This window comes from Camelus ferus, chromosome 9 (assembly GCF_009834535.1).
Source record: "Camelus ferus isolate YT-003-E chromosome 9, BCGSAC_Cfer_1.0, whole genome shotgun sequence".
Taxonomy (NCBI): domain Eukaryota; kingdom Metazoa; phylum Chordata; class Mammalia; order Artiodactyla; family Camelidae; genus Camelus; species Camelus ferus.
This window is the reverse complement of record NC_045704.1, coordinates 43,885,385-43,904,558: the sequence shown is the minus strand read 5'-3', so window position 1 is coordinate 43,904,558 and position 19,174 is coordinate 43,885,385. Positions and strand designations below refer to the sequence as shown.

The 19,174-nt window shown below is 36.7% G+C and overlaps 2 protein-coding genes across 4 annotated transcripts in view; one reads left to right on the top strand and one right to left on the bottom strand.

Moving 5' to 3' along the window:
* The window catches only part of LRRC36 (leucine rich repeat containing 36), a 48,406-nt gene extending 34,066 nt beyond the window's left edge, over positions 1-14,340 (bottom strand). Inside the window, exons 1-2 of one of the 3 annotated variants that reach the window (XM_032486523.1) lie at positions 14,263-14,340; positions 1,898-2,025 (exon numbers count right to left, since the gene is read on the bottom strand). Coding sequence is in view for 1 of the 3 variants with exons in the window: in XM_006180624.2 (XP_006180686.2) it covers positions 1,898-2,025; positions 14,160-14,229 (198 nt within the window). In the remaining 2 variants the exon portion in view is untranslated. Of the gene's footprint in view, positions 1-1,897; positions 2,026-14,159; positions 14,230-14,262 lie in introns of those variants that run through there. The other 2 variants (XM_032486524.1, XM_006180624.2) reach the window with 2 other exon arrangements.
* Positions 14,341-14,347: 7 nt separating this feature from the next.
* The window catches only part of KCTD19 (potassium channel tetramerization domain containing 19), a 28,763-nt gene continuing 23,936 nt past the window's right edge, over positions 14,348-19,174 (top strand). Inside the window, exon 1 of the mRNA XM_006180625.2 lies at positions 14,348-14,393. Within this exon, the coding sequence (XP_006180687.1) occupies positions 14,391-14,393 (3 nt within the window). The 5' untranslated portion in view covers positions 14,348-14,390. The remainder of the gene's footprint in view (positions 14,394-19,174) is intronic.

Here is a 19,174-nt window from a genome sequence, read left to right as displayed (position 1 = left end):
TTCTTTCTGGCTTTTTTCAGTTCCATTAACTTCTACATTGTGAAAGGGTCAATGGTTAGGAATAGTTGTCAGTGCTTTTAGCCTCACTTTCAGGGCAGTGTATCATTAGGACTGTCTTTATTTTTAAAAATATTTTATTTATTATTGTATTTTTTAAAATTCCTTTTTGTTTTGGAGAGAGGAGGTAATTAGGTTTATTAACTTTTTTAGAGGAGGTACTGGGGATTGAACCCATGACCCTGTGCATGCTAAGCATGCACTCTACCACTTGAGCTGTGCCCTCCAACACCAGGATTGTCTTTAAATGTGTCTAATGTTCCAGCTCAAGTAATCTTTTAATATCTCTGTTTAAAAGTCAAGGAAACATAGGGGGAAGGGTATAGCTCAGTGGTAGAGTGCATGCCTAGCATGCATAAGGTTCTGGGTTCAATCCCCAGTACCTCTGTTACAAATAAATAAACAAACCTAATTACCACCCCCACACCCCCTAATTTTCTCAAGTAATAAATTAAAAAATGAAAAAACCAAGGAAACAATTTCTATCCTCTGCTTACTTTTCCCAGTTGGCATGAATTCGTGTATTACCCAATGTGATACTAAAAATAATCACAAAGCATTTCCCCCCTAGGGAAAATTAAGCAAAATGATAGAGATGAATACATTCAGATAAATCATAGATGCAAAACAATTTAGAAAACTAGCATTTACTAAGTGCTTCCTATACGCCAAACACCATATCAGGAGTCTTATATATGTTATATTTTGATTATATATGCTAATTTGATTAATCTTCACAACAGTTTTTAGCCAACTTACAGAAGTGGAAAGAAAGGGAACACAAAAACAAATTACAGAAATGTTCACTCAGTTTTTTTAGCCTGAAAAGAACAGATAAAAATACCTACGAGAAGAGGAGACTCAGAAGCAACTTCTGAAATTTTGGGGCTAAATACAAACGGCTGTTACCAAGTAGTCTAAAGACCTAGTTTAACTTGGAATTTCAGCTTTTAGAGTCCTAGCTGGAAATTTGATCTAGCTTGAATTTCCTTTCAGGGCCCTTAATTTTAGTCCTTGATATTGGGTGTTTTTGAATGAGTTTCCCCAGAAATGCAAAAATGGCAGAATAATCCAGATCATTAATCAGTCCTGGATGGCATGTGTGAGTCTTTCACCTTCAGTCTTGCAAAGAAAGGCTTTATCAAAACAGGCCTGTAGCTGGGCAAAATGGGAAAAATGGAAGAAATACCATTTAAGGTATTTCTACCACAAAGAAAACAAAACTTCCACCTCCGTGTGTGTTTATGTTTTTAGAGCTCTTTCTGTGTGTTTGCTAATCCTCATACATTCTGCTTAAGTGTGCTCCTATCTACTTTCCTGAACTGTCCTCTGCTTGACCATCCCCTGGCCTAGAAATTTTTCTTTGTTTTCAAGACCATCATTTCCTCCTCCTCCTAGAAAATACTTACAGTAGCAACTTAGGTCAGTGTTTCTCTATGTGTGTTCCATGCATCAGAATGGAACATCAGAATCCTCTGGGAATGTCCTAAGCCCACCACAGATTTATAAACTCAGAATCTCTCTCAGAATAAGGACTAAGAATTTGTACTTTTATAATTGCTCCTCGTAATTTTTTGACACACATTAAGAACTGTACTATCACCCTAGATAGTGACAGTTTAATATAGTCTTCTCTCAGTACAAAAGGAACTTTTCCCAATATTTTATAATAAAACATAAAGCAAAATTGAAAGAATTTTACAGTGAATAGTAAAATTTAGTTCGAAAACATTTAAAAGGAAGATTTTATATTCCCCAGACTGATAGTATTTGTCTTTTATTTCTTTCCATCAAAAAAAAAAATCAGCTGAACTGACTGGTTGTAGAATATAGAACTTACCTTCAGGCTAGTGATCAAATTTCTTGATAAATCTAAGGATCGAAGATTTTTAAAATTTATGAAGGCATCACCAATGGAAAGGATTTTTCCAGCGTAAGATCCCTGCAATGAAAGAGACTCCACCAGTTCTGAAAAGAGATCATCGTAGATAAATTATGATCCCTGCTTGGATAAAAGCAGCATTGGTGAAAACAGGCCTTCCTTCCTTCCAAATCTCATCTGTGAAAAGTCCTACACTCAAGGCTTATAAGATCAGATCTCCCCTTTAAAAGCAGCAATACAGTCTAATGCAGTGATACCAAGCCTTGGTTGTATAGAACCCTTGAGTTTCTCTAACTACCCCGAAGGATGTAGTACAAGTCTCCAAAAGTTCTCAAAACAAACAAATTCAGGAATCCCACTGGTAGGATTTAGCCTGAAAGATAATACTCACAACATTTTGACAGGATAGATAATATGACAAAGATGTCAATTGCAGAAAGGTTTTAGGATAGTGAAAAGAAAGAAAGAGAGAAAGAAAGGAGGAAAGAAAGAAGGACACAGGTGGGGCGGGGAATGAAAAGAGGAAGGAAAAGGAGAAGAAAACTGCCAAGGGGCTCATCAGTAGAAGAATAGACCTAGATGGCCTAAGTAGCAGTTCATTGATATGATGGACAATGAAGTAGATCTGTGACCTTGTACAAGTCATTCACTTCTCTGTGCATCAGTTTCCTCATCTGTAAAATGGAGGTAATAACAGTACTTACCTCTAAGATGCTGTAGGGATTATATGAATATCTATCTATCTGTGTGTGTGCGTGTAAAAGTACACAAAACTTAGGATAGTGCCTGATACATGGTGCTATGTTCATGCTAATTATTGTTATGCAGTCATTAAAAAGAATGAGACAGACTTGTAGATATGCATATGGAAATATCTCCAAGACATTAAGTGAGGAAAAAGCATGACTGTGAGTGTGTGTGTGTGCATGTGTGTATGTGTGTGTGACTGTGTTTTAAAGAATATGTATGTGTGTAAGTATGTGTATATGTAGACTAGACTTCTAATAGCAGTGAAAAGAGGAGAATGTCAAAATTGCCAATAAAGTGTGAAGTGTAGTGAGCCAAACTGAGAATAGCAACCAAAACTGGAAGGAGGTTCTACAGGATCCCATTTGTAGGTGAGTGCCAGGGACTGCATTAAAATAAGGTCTTAAGGTGCTTTTTAAGACAAGACTCCTCCCTGAGAGGAACCAGTGGGAGGAGAATCCACAATGAATGGGATAGAGACAATAGGTTCAAAGGAAAGAGAAGGTCCAGATACAAGTCAGGGAGGGAAGCAGAGATAGCAGATCTCAGGAAGCATAAAGCCCTTTTTTTTAGTACTTTGTGAACACAACAGAAGAGGGAGCTCCGAAACCTTGAAACTAGAAAAGCTATTCAGCCCCACTCTTCCCACCCAAAAGAATAGGAAAACTTAATGCACTTTAACAAAGAGACACAGAAAAAGTTTACAGTCAAATTTTATATGTGGTTATTAAAACAAACAAACAAAAGAGCAGAATAACATCCCTGAAGAATGAAAGCACTCCAGAAAGATACATCCACAAAACAAATGAAAATTGAAACTTAGTATTTCAAAACAAGCTAAAAGATGTCATAACACAAGAAAGAGAAATAAAAGGGATCCAAATTGGAAAAGAAGAGGTAAAAGTGTCACTATATGCCAATGACATGTTACTATATATAGAAAACCCTAAAAGGTCCACACAAAAACTACTAGAGCTGATCGAAGAATTCAGCAAGGTAGCAGGTTACAAGATTAACGTTCAAAAATCAGTTGCATTTCTTTACACTAACAATGAATCAACAGAAAAAGAAAGTAAAGAAACAATCCTCTTTAAAATAGCACCCAAAGTAATAAAATACCTAGGAATAAATCTAACCAAGGAGGTGAAAGAATTATACACAGAAAACTATAAACCATTGACCAAGGAAATTAAAGAAGACTTTAAAAATGGAAAGATATCCCATGCTCTTGGATTGGAAGAATCAATATTGTTAAAATGGTCACACTGCCCAAGGCAATCTACAGATTTAATGCAATCCTTATCAAATTACCCGGGGCATATTTCACAGAACTAGAACAAATCATAATAAAATTTATATGGAACCATCAAAGACCTAGAATTGCCAAAGCATTACTGAAGAGAAAGAAAGAGGCTGGAGGAATAACTCTCCCAGACTTCAGACAATACTATACAGCTACAGTCATCAAGACAGCATGATATTGGTACCAAAACAGACATATAGACCAAAGGAACAGAATAGAGAGCCCAGAAATGAACCCACAAACTTTTGGTCAACTAATCTTCGACAAAGGAGGTAAGAATATACACTGGAATAAAGACAGTCTCTTCAGCAAATGGTGTTGGGAAAACTGGACAGCAGCATGTAAAACAATGAAGCTAGAACACTCCCTTACACCATACACAAAAATCAACTCAAGATGGATCAAAGACTTAAACATAAGACAAGATACAATAAACCTCCTAGAGGAAAATATAGGCAAAACATTATCTGACATACATCTCAAAAATGTTCTCCTAGAACAGTCTACTCAAGCAATAGAAATAAAAGCAAGAATAAACAAATGGGACCTAAAGAAACTTACAAGCTTCTGCACAGCAAAGGAAACCATAAGTAAAACAACAAAACAACCTACGGAATGGGAAAACATTTTTGCAAATAAAACCAACAAAGGCTTGATCTCCAGAATATACAAGCAACACATATTACTTAATAAGAAAAAAACAAACAACCCAATCCAAAAATGGGCAGAAGACCTAAACAAGCAATTCTCCAAGGAAGACATACAAATGATCAATAGGCACATGAGAAGATGCTCAATATCACTAATTATCAGAGAAATGCAAATCAAAATTACAATGAGGTATATCACCTCATACCAGTCAGAATGGCCATCATTCAAAAGTCCACAAATGACAAATGCTGGAGAGGCTGTGGAGAAAAGGGAACCCTCTGACATTGCTGGTGGGAATGCAGGTTGGTGCAGCCACTGTGGAAAACAGTATGGAGATTCCTCAAAAGACTAGGAATAGACTTACCATATGACCCAGGAATCCCACTCCTCGGCATATATCCAGAAGGAACCCTACTTCAGGTTGACACCTGCATCCCAATGTTCATAGCAGCATCATTTACAATAGCCAAGACATGGAAACAGCCTAAATGTCCATCAACAGATGACTGGGTAAGAAGATGTGGTATATTTATACAATGGAATACTATTCAGCCATAAAAAACAACATAATGCCATTTGCAGCAACATGGATGTCCCTGGAGAATGTCATTCTAAGTGAAGTAAGTCAGAAAGAGAAAGAAAAATACCATATGAGATTGCTCATATATGGAATCCAAAACAAAAAAACATTAAATACAAAACAGAAACAGACTCACAGACATAGAATACAAACTTGTGGTTGCCAAGGGGGTGGGGGGTGGGAAAAGATAGACTGGGATTTCAAAATTGTAGAATGGATAAACAAGATTATACTGTATAGCACAGGGAAATATATACAAGATCTTATGGTAGCTCACAGAGAAAAAAATGTGACAATGAATATATATATGTTCATGTATAACTGAAAAATTGTGCTCTACACTGGAATTTGACACAACATTGTAAAAAGATTATAAATCAACAAAAAATGTTAAAAAAATAAAATAAAATAAAGCTGCTATTCAAAAAAAAAAAAAAAGATGTCATAACAAAATGTAGCAGTTCTCAAATCATGGTCCCTAGCCTCCTGGAGGTCCCTGAGACAAACACAGAGGGACACAAAATCAAAACTATTTTAAAAAATTTCTATTTCTTTGTGTCATTTCAGTTTTCAGAGTATAGGTAACCTCCTTGGTTAAGTTTATTTCTAGGTATTTTGTTGTTTTTGATGTAATGGAAATGTTTATGCCAGTTATAAAATTCTGGTTTTTGAAGTGAAAAAAAAATGAATGAGGGCTGGAAATGGCAAAATATCCTTCTTTCTTATGAGTAAATTGCACTCCATTATATATATGTATGCTGCATCCTCATTATCTATTCAACTGTTGATGTGCACTTAGGATGCTTCCATATCTTGGCAATTATAAATAATGTTGCTATTAATAGCAAGGTGTATGTATCTTTTTGAATTAATTTTTATTTTGTGGTTGGCTTTATTCCTTTGATAACTATGTAAATTAAAAAAGCTAAAGCTCTAAATGTTCTTAGAAACAATGAACAGTACATATATGTAAATTTAAAAATATATGTGCAGTGAAAAAAAAAAGAGACATCAAGCCATGAAAGACATGGAAGAAATTTAAAAGACATACTACTAAATGAAAGAAGCCAGTCTGAAAAAAGCTACGAACTGTACAATTCCAACCAAATGACACTCTGGAAAGGCACAGCTACAGGAACAATAAAAAGATAGTGGTTTCCAGGGGTTTGGGGAGAGGGAAGGAGGGAGGGATGAATAGATAGAGCACAAGGGATTTTTAGGGGGATGAAATTATTCTGTATGATACTATAGTGGTGGCTACATGTCATTATGCATTTGTCAAAGCCCATAGAATGTACAACATCAAGAGTGAACCCTAATGTAAACTATGGAATTTGGATAATAATGTGTCCATGTTGGTTCATCGATATTACCAAATATGCCACACTGATGAGGGATGTTGAGGGTAGGGGAGTATATATGTGTGGGTGGGGAGGGCTATGTGGGAACTCTGTATTTTCTGCTCAGTTCTGCTGTAAACCTGAAACTGCTCTTAAAAAAATAAAGTCTATTAAAAATTTTTTAAAAGAAAGTAGACTTCCAGTAAAAAAATATTTTCATAATAGTATCAAAACATTAATAGCCCTTTTTGCTCTGTTGACATTTGCATGAATGATACAAAAGCAAAAACTACTGAGGTCTTAGGATGAGTCAAGGCAGTAGCATCAAACTTCACTCCAAGTCACTGTATTGTATTCTTCATGCTTGCAGCTTTTTTTTTTAAAGCCACTTTCTCTTAAGAATGCCCTTGAAAAAGCAGTAAAAATGGTTAATTTTATTAAATCTTGACCCTTGAGTATGTCTTTTTTATACTGTGTGACTAAACAGGAAATACCCATGAAGTACTTTTGTTGCATACTGAAGTATGGTGGATGCCTTGAGGGAAAACACTTGTGTGATTTTTGAGACGTCAGTTTAATTAGCCACTTTTTTTGGGGCATACCATTTCTACTTGAAAAGTCTGACATATTCAGACAAACAGTTGGCAGACATTTTCTTGAAAATAAACAAAGTGAGACTGTCACTTCAGGAAAACAAGTGATAATAACTGCTGCCAATTATAAAATATGAGCTTCCACCGAGAAATTAGAATTCTGGAAAACTTGTATCTGCCACCAACACCTATAGATCTTTCTAATGAGATTTGTGAAAATATTAACAAACATGATTTTTAATGTTATATAATGAAATCTGTCAATATTTGGAAGATCTACATAACTCAGTGAATTAGTATTTTTCAAATGATAGATGCATGATGTTACAAAATCATGCATGAATAAAAGATCCATTTAAATGCAAGATGTACCAATGAATTTTAATATAACAGAATACAAAAAGTCCATTTATACGGTTTCAGATTCCACAACTAAACTTTGACAAACTACCATTTGCTCAGTTTTCATGTCATATTAAAGAATATGCACTAAAAAAGTATTTAAAACTCCTCCCTTTTCCAACTACATATCTGTGTGAGGCATGATTATAAATATATGTATAAACCAAAATAACATATCGTAACAGATTTAACACAGAAGCAGATATGAGAATCTGGATGTCTTCAATTAGGACATAAAAAATGTCTATGTTAACATGTAATGGTATGTTATAGTTATCATTTAGTGAATTAAAATAAATAAATAAATAAATATTTTCTGTTTCAATTTCAAATACAGTAATGTAAGTAGATATAATCCACATGAATGAAAGCTTTTTGAAGTCCTAAATAATTTTTAAGAATTTAAAGGAATCCCGATACCCAGAAGTTTGAGAATTACTGAAAAATGTAAATTGGAAATACAAAAAATTCAAAAGATTATTGGAAAGAGAAGGAAGATTTGAAAATAGATAAGACAGAACTCAAGAAATAATAAAAAGGAAAATAAAAGATTTCAGAAATGAAGATCAGAGCAAAACAACCAGAACCCAAAAACCAAACAAACAATAGAACAATTCCATTTGAGTATATATTAAAAGAATTAAAATCAAGGACTCTAACAGATATATGTACATCCATGTTTATAGCAGCTTTATTCAAAATAGCCAAAAGGTGGAAACAACCCAAATGTCCACCAATACATAAATGGATAAACAAAATGTGGTATATAACCATACAATGAAAAATTATTCAGCCCATAAAAAGCAATGACGTCCAGGCAAGTTATTGTGTAGATATTAACAAACTGATTCTGAAGTGTATATGGAAAGGCAAAAGACACAGAATAGCCAATGAAACATTGAAGAAGGAAAAACAAAGTCAGAGGACTAATACTACCTGACTTAAAATCTTTCTATAGAGCTATAATAATTAAGACAGTGTAGAGTTGGAAGAAAAAAAAATCAATGGATAGACCAGATAGCCTGGAAATGGGCCTGCATGAGTATAGTTCACTGGTCTTTGACAAAGGAGCAAAATCAATTCAGTGGAAAAAGGATAGCCTTTCAACAACTGTTGCTAGAACAACTGGACATCCAACCACATGCACAAAGAAAAGGAAAGAAATCTAGACACAGAGTTTATAACTTACATAAAAATTAATTCAAAAAGGATCTAAATGTACAACACAAAATGAGAAAACTTCTAAAAGATAATACAGGAGCAAAATCTAGGTGACCTTGGGTTTGGCAATAAAATTTTAATGCAACACTAAAAGCATGATTCATGAAAGAAATACTTAAGAATGAGACTTCTAATTAAAATTTAAAACTTCTACTCTGCAAAAGATATTGGGACACTGTTAAGAGTGAAAAGACAAGACACAGAGTGGGAGAAAATATATGCAAAACACGAATCTGTCCAATATACAAAGAACTCTTAAAACTCAACAATAAGAAAACAAACAGCCCAATTTAAAAAATAAAAGATTTGAACAGACACCTCACCAAAGAAGATATACAGATGGCAAACATATGAAACGATACTCAACATCTTAAGTCATTAGGAAATTGCAAATTACAACAATAATGAGATACCACTATGTACTTATTAGAATGGCCGAACTCCAAAACACTAACAACTCCAAATATTGGTGGTGTCTTTGTCTGTTTGGGCTGCTATAAAAAATACTACAGACTGTGTGGCTTATAAACAACAAACATTTTTTTCTCACAGTTCTGGAGACTGGAAGTCCAAGAATAGGGTGCAGCATCGTCAGGTTCTGGTGAAAATGCCTTCTTCCATGTTGCAGACTGTCTACTTCTCGATATGTCCTCATGTAGTGGAAGGGGACAAGAGAACTTTCTCTCTGATCTCTTTCATAAGGTTATTAATCTCTTTTTATGAGGGCCCTCATGACCTTATCACCTCCCAGGAGCCCTACCTCTTAATACCATCACATTAGGCATTAGGATTTCAACATACGAATTTTGGAAGTGGAAGACACATTCAGACCATAGCATGGGGCAACAGGAACTCTCATTCATTGCTAGTGGAATGCAACGGTATAGCCACTTTGGAGGATAGTTTGGCAGTTTCTTACAAAGCTAAATATGGCTTTTACCATATGATCTAGCAATTATGCTCCTTGGCATTTACTCAAGTGATCTGAAAGTTTATGTCCACACAGAAACCTGTACATGAATGTTTATGGAAGCTTTATTCAAAACTGCCACAACTTAGAAGCAACAAGATGCCCTGAATTCAATAAGTAACTGGATAAACAAACTATAGTACATTCACATAGTAGAATATTACTCAGCAATAAAATGAGCTATTCATTGAGTCACAGAAAAACATGGAGGAAACTTAAATACATACTGCTAAGTGAAAGAAGTCAGTTTGAAAAGGTTACACATGTGTAATTCCAACTATATAATATTCTGAAAAGATCAGTGATGTATAGCATGATGACTTGTTAATAATACTGTACTGCATATTTGAAAGTTACTAAGAGAGTAGATCTTACAAGTTGTCATTGCAAGAAAAAAATTTTTTTGTAACTATGTAAGGTGACAGACAGAGGTTACCTTGACTTATTATGGTGATCACTTTGCAGTGTATACAAACATTAAACCAGTATGTTGTACACCTGAACCTAATATAATTTTATATGTCAATTTTACCTCAATTAAAAGATTTTTTAAATTTTTAAAAAAGAATCAGTGGTTGCCAGGTGTTACATACTATATGATTACAACTATATGACATTCTGCAAAAGGCAACAGGGAAAATGTCAGTGGTTGTCAGGGGTTCAGTGGGGAGGGAGAGATGAACAGGTGGAGTACAGGGGATTTTTAGGGCAGTGAAACTATTCTGTTGATTCTGTAACGGTGGACAAATGATTTGTCAAAAACAACAGAACTGTACAACACAAAGAGTGAACCCTAATGTAAACTATAGACTTTAGTTAATAATATATTATTACAAGATATTAATAAAAGGGGAAACTATGGGGGATGTGAGGAAGGTGTGATGGGGAAGAGAATATGGGAACTCTCTGTACTTTCTGTTCAATTTTTCTGTAAATCTGAAACTGCTTTTAAAAAAATAAAGCCTATTAATAATAAAATAAATTTTAAAAGGAATGAAGTCTCCTTTGTGCTAAAATAATAATATCATGCTAAGTGAAAGAAACCAGACACAAAAGGTCACATATTGTATGATTCCATTTATATAAAATGTTTAGAACAAGCAAATCTATAGAGACAAAAGCAGATTAGTGATTGCCAGGGGCTGGGGTGAGCTAGAAATGAGGACTGACTGCCTAATGGGTATGGAGTTTCCTTTGGGTTGATAAAAATGTTCTGGAACTAGATAGTGGTGATGTACTGAGTGACACTGAATTGTATACTTTAAATTTTACAGGACGTGAATTATATCACACATGCACAAAATTTTCCGACTTCGAGGATGGCATATTGGTAGTTCTATAGTATGCAATGATCTAATACACTGAGAGTCTTGTTACCATGGGACAAAAGCTAAGGTCAGTTATGATTTCCATCAGTGCTCTGCTGCATTTCTCATGCCTTTCACTGCAGCCTGTTTTGAAGAGCAGACATTTTTAACATTTTTAAAGGGAACCAGAATTATCAATCAAATGACAAACTGCCACAGGGACAGATGTTCTTTTATAATTCATGAGAAGTACAGGTCTTAAGAGATTATGCGCTCGGTTTCAATGGTTATAAAGAGAGTGAAGACAAATAGATCAGAGAACAAATCAAATACTGCACATCACAGATTTCAAGAACAACAGAATAATCTTACAATTTTACTATATGGGTTATAATAACCCCAGTGGGCAAAAATATGTTTTATTCATGAAAAGATCAAGCAATTCCTCTGTAGAAAACCATTTATAGTTCACCTGGAAATTGAATTCATAATCTTTAATAAAGCTTGTTTATAATGATGAAAGTGTTTCAAATAAATAAAATTTTAAAGTGCCTCAGGCAGTTAGACTCTCCTACACCAAATTTGCTACAGTGTTTTTTACATGATGGAATACAAACTGAAATAAGAGAGAATAATCAAACTAGCCTACACTTTTACTGATGACTTATTAGTGACAAAATAATTTCTTTTGTCATGTACACTGAAGAAAACATTCTACAAAAGCAGTAAATGTTACTTGTCTTTATCTAAAAAAAAAAAAAGCCTCAGGAATCAACATGAAAATCTCTCACTTGCCAAATTTGGGACAAGTTCAGCATCAATTATAATATTTGCAGTGGATTGGAACACATCAAAAACCTTCAAATCCATGAGTTTATAATGATATTAAGAAAACAAAACAACTCTCATTGGTCATGTTTGGAGGATGATAAGAAAACAACTCATCTTTCCAAAAACTGATAAATAAGGCAAAAAATATCAAGCATTTATCCTGTCTTTCCTATACAAACTGTACCTCAGGGTAACCAAATAGGTGGTGTGAGAAAATGTCTTTTTATAAAAGTATTACAACTAATAAAAATGAATGAATTTTAAAATTACCACTTTGCAATCCCTAATGAATTAATGGGCCCTAGGCAATCATATTCAATGACTGATACTATCACAAAAAGAACACCAGATATTATATAATTCCTGACGGAATTATACACCATCATTTATGAAACAGTCTTGCAAAAAAAAAAAAAAAATCAAACCTGAATCTGATCAAGCCTTATTTAACTACCAATTCATAGAACATACAAGAACAGAGGAAAATGTTAAACATCTTAGGAATGTAATGAGCAAAATCCAGATTGTAAGAAACTATTCAGGACAAATGACTAGTTTCTTCAAAAACAAGAGAAAATGCAAGAAAAATAAGGAAAGGAACCTATAGATAAAATAATATTTAAAATCAATATCAACCAATTGCAATAGACCTTGTATAAATTCTGATTCCAAAAAATTTTTAAAAGAAGAAAAATTTTATAGGACAGTGGGGAAATGAGAAAACTAGTTGGATATCTAATAATATTAAGAAATTACTGTTAGGTTAGGTACGGAAGGAGGGAAAGAATATTCTTTTACTTTAGATACTTTTGTATGGTTTGAACTGTCAGAATAAGCACAATTAATTTTGTTATTCACATGCTTGTAATAAAAACAAGCAAATAAGAAAAAAAAAAACCTGCCACATATTGTTCTAGCTGGAGAATAGAAGGGGTATGTGCCCCCTACAAATCAAATTGAATAATTTTTTTTAAAAAAGAGACAAAGGCACAACAGTATGTCAAACCAATGAAGCTCTTCTTAGGTAACTTGTAAATTAGGAGAGTGCAAAGTAATCTGGAAAAAAATAAACCTGAAATGTCTACATCAGTCTATTTATATGCACACCAAACCATTATCTTTGGGATGGGGGAGGGGGTACTTCCAAAGAAAGGAAAAATTAATACCCTCTTTGCTCACTCATGCAATGTTTGTTACTAGCATGTACTAATTTTGATAAATTTGAAATAAATAATTTTTAAATAAAACCAAGTTATTGCATATCCCACAAATAAAAAGTACTAGAGGAAGCAAGAAAGGCAACTTTTTGCTAGGGTTAGAGCACAGCCTCTGGAATCAGAGTCCCGGGTTAATAAACCCTGGCTGCATCACTTTAGGCAAGAGCATAAACCTAATTTTATATATCCGTAAAATAGGGACAATAAGAGCATCTGCTTCATAAGCTTGTTATGTGGATTAAATAATGCAGGGAAAGTATTTAACACAGGGCCTGGCATTAAGATACAATGTATTCAGGAAGGGTTAAAGTTGAATGAGGAACATTGGTATCTTTTTCAACATTTCTACTCCTTAGTAACTCAGAAAGCAAGCTGTGTGTATGAGACCCCACGTCAACAGTCCGCCAGCTTTACCTCTAGGACGAGGTCAGGGATGGGACACTGATCTAAGCTCCTATAGAGATCAGCTCCTATTTCTTTCACATCAGATCCCTTTCTGGGTCTCAAAAGGAGGCTACACATCCAGGTGGATCAAAGAAATGGCTAAATTCTTGAGGCAGAGACTGGACGAAGACAGGAAAAGCCCTCCTGGGTCGGAAGTTTCCAAAACTGCCAAAATTAACGCCCTTCCTGGCTCCTCGAAAGCACTCCCACTTCAACTCCCTTCCCAGCGCTCCCCTTCTTCCACCAAGACCCCTCTTGGGGCTCGGTTTCTTTCCACTAGGGGAAAGACTCTGTCCAGTTCTGTGTAGCCGGCAGCAGGGTCTGGTTAACCCTGTTTCTCCTCCTCCATTTTAGACTTCGCCCCTCTCCCTCAGTTCCTCGCCCTCCGCCCCATACTCTCCGGTTACTTCAGTTCCTTCACCTCTACCTCAGTATGTAACCCTTTTACCTCAGTGTAACTCTTCTGCCTCAGTAACCCTTCCTCCGCCTCAGGGGCCTCTCCTCCACCGCTGTTGCCCCCTGACTACCTCAGACTCCTCTGCCTGCCTCTCAGGTTTCTCCCCTCAGCCTCCAACCCCAAGCTCCCGGCCCAGGCCCTTCCCGCCAGGCCCTACCGGGCTGCTCCAGGGTCAGCGCCCCCAGGCGGCGGATACCCTCTTCGTCCAGATCCCACTGCTCCGCCATCCCCGCCCGCCGGCACCCCCACGCGCGGCTCACCTGTTGCAGCCCGCAAGACGGCCTGTCGCGCGCCAAGCCCCGCCCCTTCCCGCCGCGCGCCGCCGCGCTCCCGGGGGCCGTTATTGCCCGGGTCACGAGCCTGCCCTCCCGCCTCAGGAGACGAGACCATGGTATGCTGCCAGCCAGCCCTGGCGGGGGCGCCAAAGATACTAAAACAAGGAATGGGAGCGATGTGGCTGAGGATAAGGGCTATGGGGTTAGGGACCTGGCTGTGGGACACGGCGGGTGGACATGGCCCCAGCTTTGAAGAGTTTGAAGGCTAGTTCTGAGGAGTCGGAAAAATGTGCCTGATTTGAGGGTCGAAGCGAGGATGTGGGGGACTCTAGGTCTAAGGGGCGAGAGTGTGTCTGACGGGGTGAAGGTCTTTCTGTCTCAGCGTTTGGGGGTGTTGACTGAGGCAAGGCGGTGGGCGGGTGGGTGAATGGGGTGGGAGTGGGGGATAAGAGGGGTTGGGTGGGAGCAGCTCTCTGAGGCATGATGGGGAGTTCCAGATCTGAAACGTTGGCTCTGAGGAGTTGAGGTCCCGTCTTTAGAGCATGAATTGGTTCTAGGTCTAGAAATTGATCTGGAAGGAGCTCCTTTTGGGGAGAGGGATCAGTATGCACAAGAGAGAGACTTTTTGGGATGGGGTGGGGATGTCGAGGGCTACCCCATTTCCTGCAGTCAGTCTGGTGAGAAGCCTTTTTTCCTTCAAGTACTATAGGCCCCCAAGCTTGCCTGTGACTTAAGAGGAGGGCTCTCCCCAGACTGGGGTATTTCTTCCACTAACCAGCTCCTAAGCAGTCGTCTGGAAGAATACTGGAAAGAATAACCACATCCTTAGCCCCTACCCTCACTCCAACAGGTACCTCTTGGGAGCTCACCTGTGGATGAGACATGTACCTGAGACATGAAGGAGGCAAACTCTATGCCAAGACCCTCTTGTCATACCTTGTCCTTAATAAGAAAAGAGAAACTGAGACCATATCTGTGGCTCCCCTTCAAGGAGCAAGTTTTCTTTGGCATCCAAAATCTGCTCACTTCAGGCATTTTCACTGAGCTCTCAACCAGCTAATCACCTTTAAGGAGAATAGAAAGCAAATTAAATAGTCCTTACAAATTTATGCTTTCTGGTCTAGGTGGGGCCCTTAGTTAATCTCAGCTTGTCATGTTCAGCCATAGGCATGTTTAGAAAGGCCAGGATTTAAAAGCCTAAATTAGCCCATTAGATTGGCTTTTCCAGTTCTGCTTCTGTGAGACACCAACATTTTACAGTTTGTAATCTTTCTCTTCATGTCCCCTTTAATTCTTTTAGCCTCAAACGTGCTATATGTAATTGCTCTTCTTTATATCTGAATACTTAAACCAGGCTTATTATAAAAGAACCACATCCCCTTCTTTGTACATGCATGTATTTTCCTTCCTCAGATGTCAGAAGATGCAGGTTTTGTTAGAGAAGTGGACTTTTCCTCCCTTGAGCAACCACCTCTTATTTTAACGTTCTTTCCCCCCACCAACGTTTTAATGCAAATTTTGAAACATTCAGAAAGGTTGAAAGAATTTTACAGTGAGCACTATATACCCACTACCTGGATTCTACAATGAACATTTTGCTGTACTTGTTTCATCAAATATCCATCTATCCATCCCTCTATTGATTCATCTTTTTTGATGCATTTAAAAATAAGTTTCAAAGATTTGTATATTGCACCCCAATCACTTCAGCATGCATAATTTTTACCTAGAATTTGTTAACATAAAACCATAAAACAGCCAGTTATTTTTACCAGCAAAACAGGTTTATTTGGGAGCAGTAAAGAACTGCAACTCAGGATATGCAGCTATGGTGAACCACATGCAAGTTTGATAAAGCAGAAGAGAGGGAACTCTTTCATAGAGGAGAAAGGGAAGCTGGGAGGGGCTGTTATAAACAAAACATCCATTGGAGGAAACTCAGAGTTTAAAGTATAGTGACTTTTCATTGGCTGAGTTGTGACAGTCTTTCATTGACTGAGCTGTTTCTAGGCAAGGAGAAAATCTTTCTTCCTCCTTCTGGCCAGTAGTAAGGTAGTGTCACCTCCTGCTGGAGCTCTGAGTTATGTCTCTTCCTGCTGGGATTTTTATTGACCTTGAGTGGTATGTTTGTGAAAGTTCCCTCTTCTGGCCTCCTTGTTAGAGGATAGAAAGGTCTCCAAATTGGAAAGCCCACCTAAAATGTGGGTCCTCGCCCATTGGTTGAGAAAGAATTCTCAGCAGAATCAGAGTACAAAGTGAAAGGCAGGCTGCTTTATTACTCAAAAGAGGAAAAGGAAAGTGCTCAGGCAGGGAGGTGTTAGCCAAGATGTCTGATGGAGACAGTTCCAGCTCCAAGTGAGGCTACATGGACTTTTATTGGAAGCTTCTGCCATCATGTCCTCCTTCCAGGTGTGCTGGAGCCAATGGTCTTTTTTTTCTGTCCTTGTATGGGCTTTCGGATTGTTGTCATAGAAATCATCAACTATCATGGCCCTGGTGGGTGTGTCATTTACCATGCTAATACATTATAATGAGCATATAATGAGGCTCAAGGTCCATTGGAAGTCAAATCATCTGCCATTTTGGGCCTAGTTGGTCCTAATCAGTTCTTGTTTCTTCTCTTTGTGAGGCCTCCTGAGACTTAGATAAGAGTAATTGATTTCTGTTCAAGGCAGGGACAGGGGTATGATCCTGGGGGCAAAGCCTTGATAACAAAAAGGAAAGTTGCTTTTAATCAGAATGCCAGCAATCTGGTGGACTCAGTGTCCCCCAAAAATCATCTCCAAATGTTCTGCTCAGCCATAAAAGTTTTAAAGGGAAATGGGGAAGTAATCTCAGTTAGTTACTGAAATAAGTGGTCAGAGTCGATGCCTTCCTCCACTGCTTGCAGACTTGTGTGGACTTGTCCTAATCATCAATTGCTTAAGCCTGCTCTTTTATGACTCAGGAAATCCCGGGAGACTTCAGCTTTTCCATAAACAAGAAGCAGGGGTTGGCAGGGGCGGTGCCCACAGGGTCCTACTCAGTATCATCCTGACTCCATTTTAGTGAGGTTTCCCTTTATTGATTTTCACAAATTCAATATTACTTTCTGGTCCTTTTTTAGGTAAAAATTTACATACTATTTACAACTCTTAAAAGATTTTTTTATAAAAGTAGTGTTCCTTGAGTGTTTATTTTAACATCTGATACAGATGGTTTGTATATTTGATGGCTTTCTACTTTTCTATAGTGTTAATAAGGTCATCTTGAGGCAAAGTAGACAATTTACTTATGAATAAATAACCTTGAACTTTTAACAATGAACTGCGAAAGGTTAATCTTTTGCTGTCTTTGTATATATAAAAAGGAGCCTGTCACATTCCGCTGCCCTGCCGTGTCCTCAATAATGTAATGTCTCTGCAGATGTGATCCCAAGAGAGCCCTGATGTGTACAATGGGGTGGGGAGCAACTCATCATAACTCTTTTTTAAACGGTTTTATTAAGGTATAATTCACATGGCATACAATTTACCATTTAAAAATGTACAATTTAATGGTTTTTAGTATGGTAACAGAGTTGTGTAAACATCACCATAATCAATTTTAGAACATTTTCATCATCCCAAAAAGAAATTTCATACCTATTACTAAGCAGTTCCCCATTTCCCCTACAACCTCCCCAACCCTAGGCAACCACTAATCTATTCTCTGTCTCTATAAATTTGCCTATTTTGCACATTATATACAAATGGAATAATATGTGGTCTTTTGTGACTGGCTTTTTTCACTTCACATAATGTTTCAACATTTCATCTTTATTCTAACATGTACCAGTACTTCATCCCTTTTTATTGACTAATATTCCACAGTATGGATACACTACATTTTTTTTTATTCATTCATCAGCTGAGGGACATTTTGGTTGTTTCTACTTTTTAGCTACTATGAAAAATTCTTCCATGAACATTTCCCTGCAAATTTTTCTGTGGCCATAGGTTTTCATTTCTCTTGCACTTGTATCTAGAAGTGGAATTGCTGAACCATGTGAGAACTGCATGTTTAATGTTTTGAGGAACCACTGAAATGTTTTCCAGAGCAGCTGCACCATTTTACGTTCCCATCAGTAGTGTGTGAGAGTTCCAATTTCTCCAATCTTTGTTAACACTTATTATTATCTATTGTTTTGATTCAGGCCATCCTAGTGGGTATGAAATATCCACTCTGTGAGTTTTGATTTGCATTTCCCTAATGGCTAATGATAAGTAGGTTTTCATTTGCTATTGGCCATTTGTGTATTCTCTTTGGAGAAATATCTATTTAGATTCTTTACCCATTTTTAAATTTGGTTATTTGTCTTTCTATTATTGAGTAAAATGTTCTTTTTACATAGTTCAAATACAAATTATTTATCAGATAAATGATTTGCAAATATTTTGTTCCATTATTGGGTTGTCTTTTTACTTTTTTTTATTGAAGTATAGTCTGTTTACAATATTATGTTAATTTCTCATGTACAGTATAGTGATTCAGTTGTATATTTATATTCCTTTTCATATTCTTTTTCATTAGAAGCTATTACAAGATATTGAATATAGTTCCCTGTGCTATACAGTAGGACCTTATTGTTTATCCATTTTTACTTTCTTGATGATATCCTTTGAAGCACAAATGTTTTTAATTTTGATGAAGTTTTATTTCTTTATTTACTGTTTATTTCACTTGTGCTTTTTGTTTCTTATCTAGGAAGGCATTGCCTAATCCAAAGTCATGGAGAGTTGGTTTTCTCCTAAGGATTTTGTATTTTTAGCTCTTATTTTTAGTTTTATGACCTACTTGGTGTTAATTTTTTATATGGTGTGATGTAGGAGTCCAACTTCTTTTTTTTTTTGTATTTGGATATCCAGATATCCCAGCG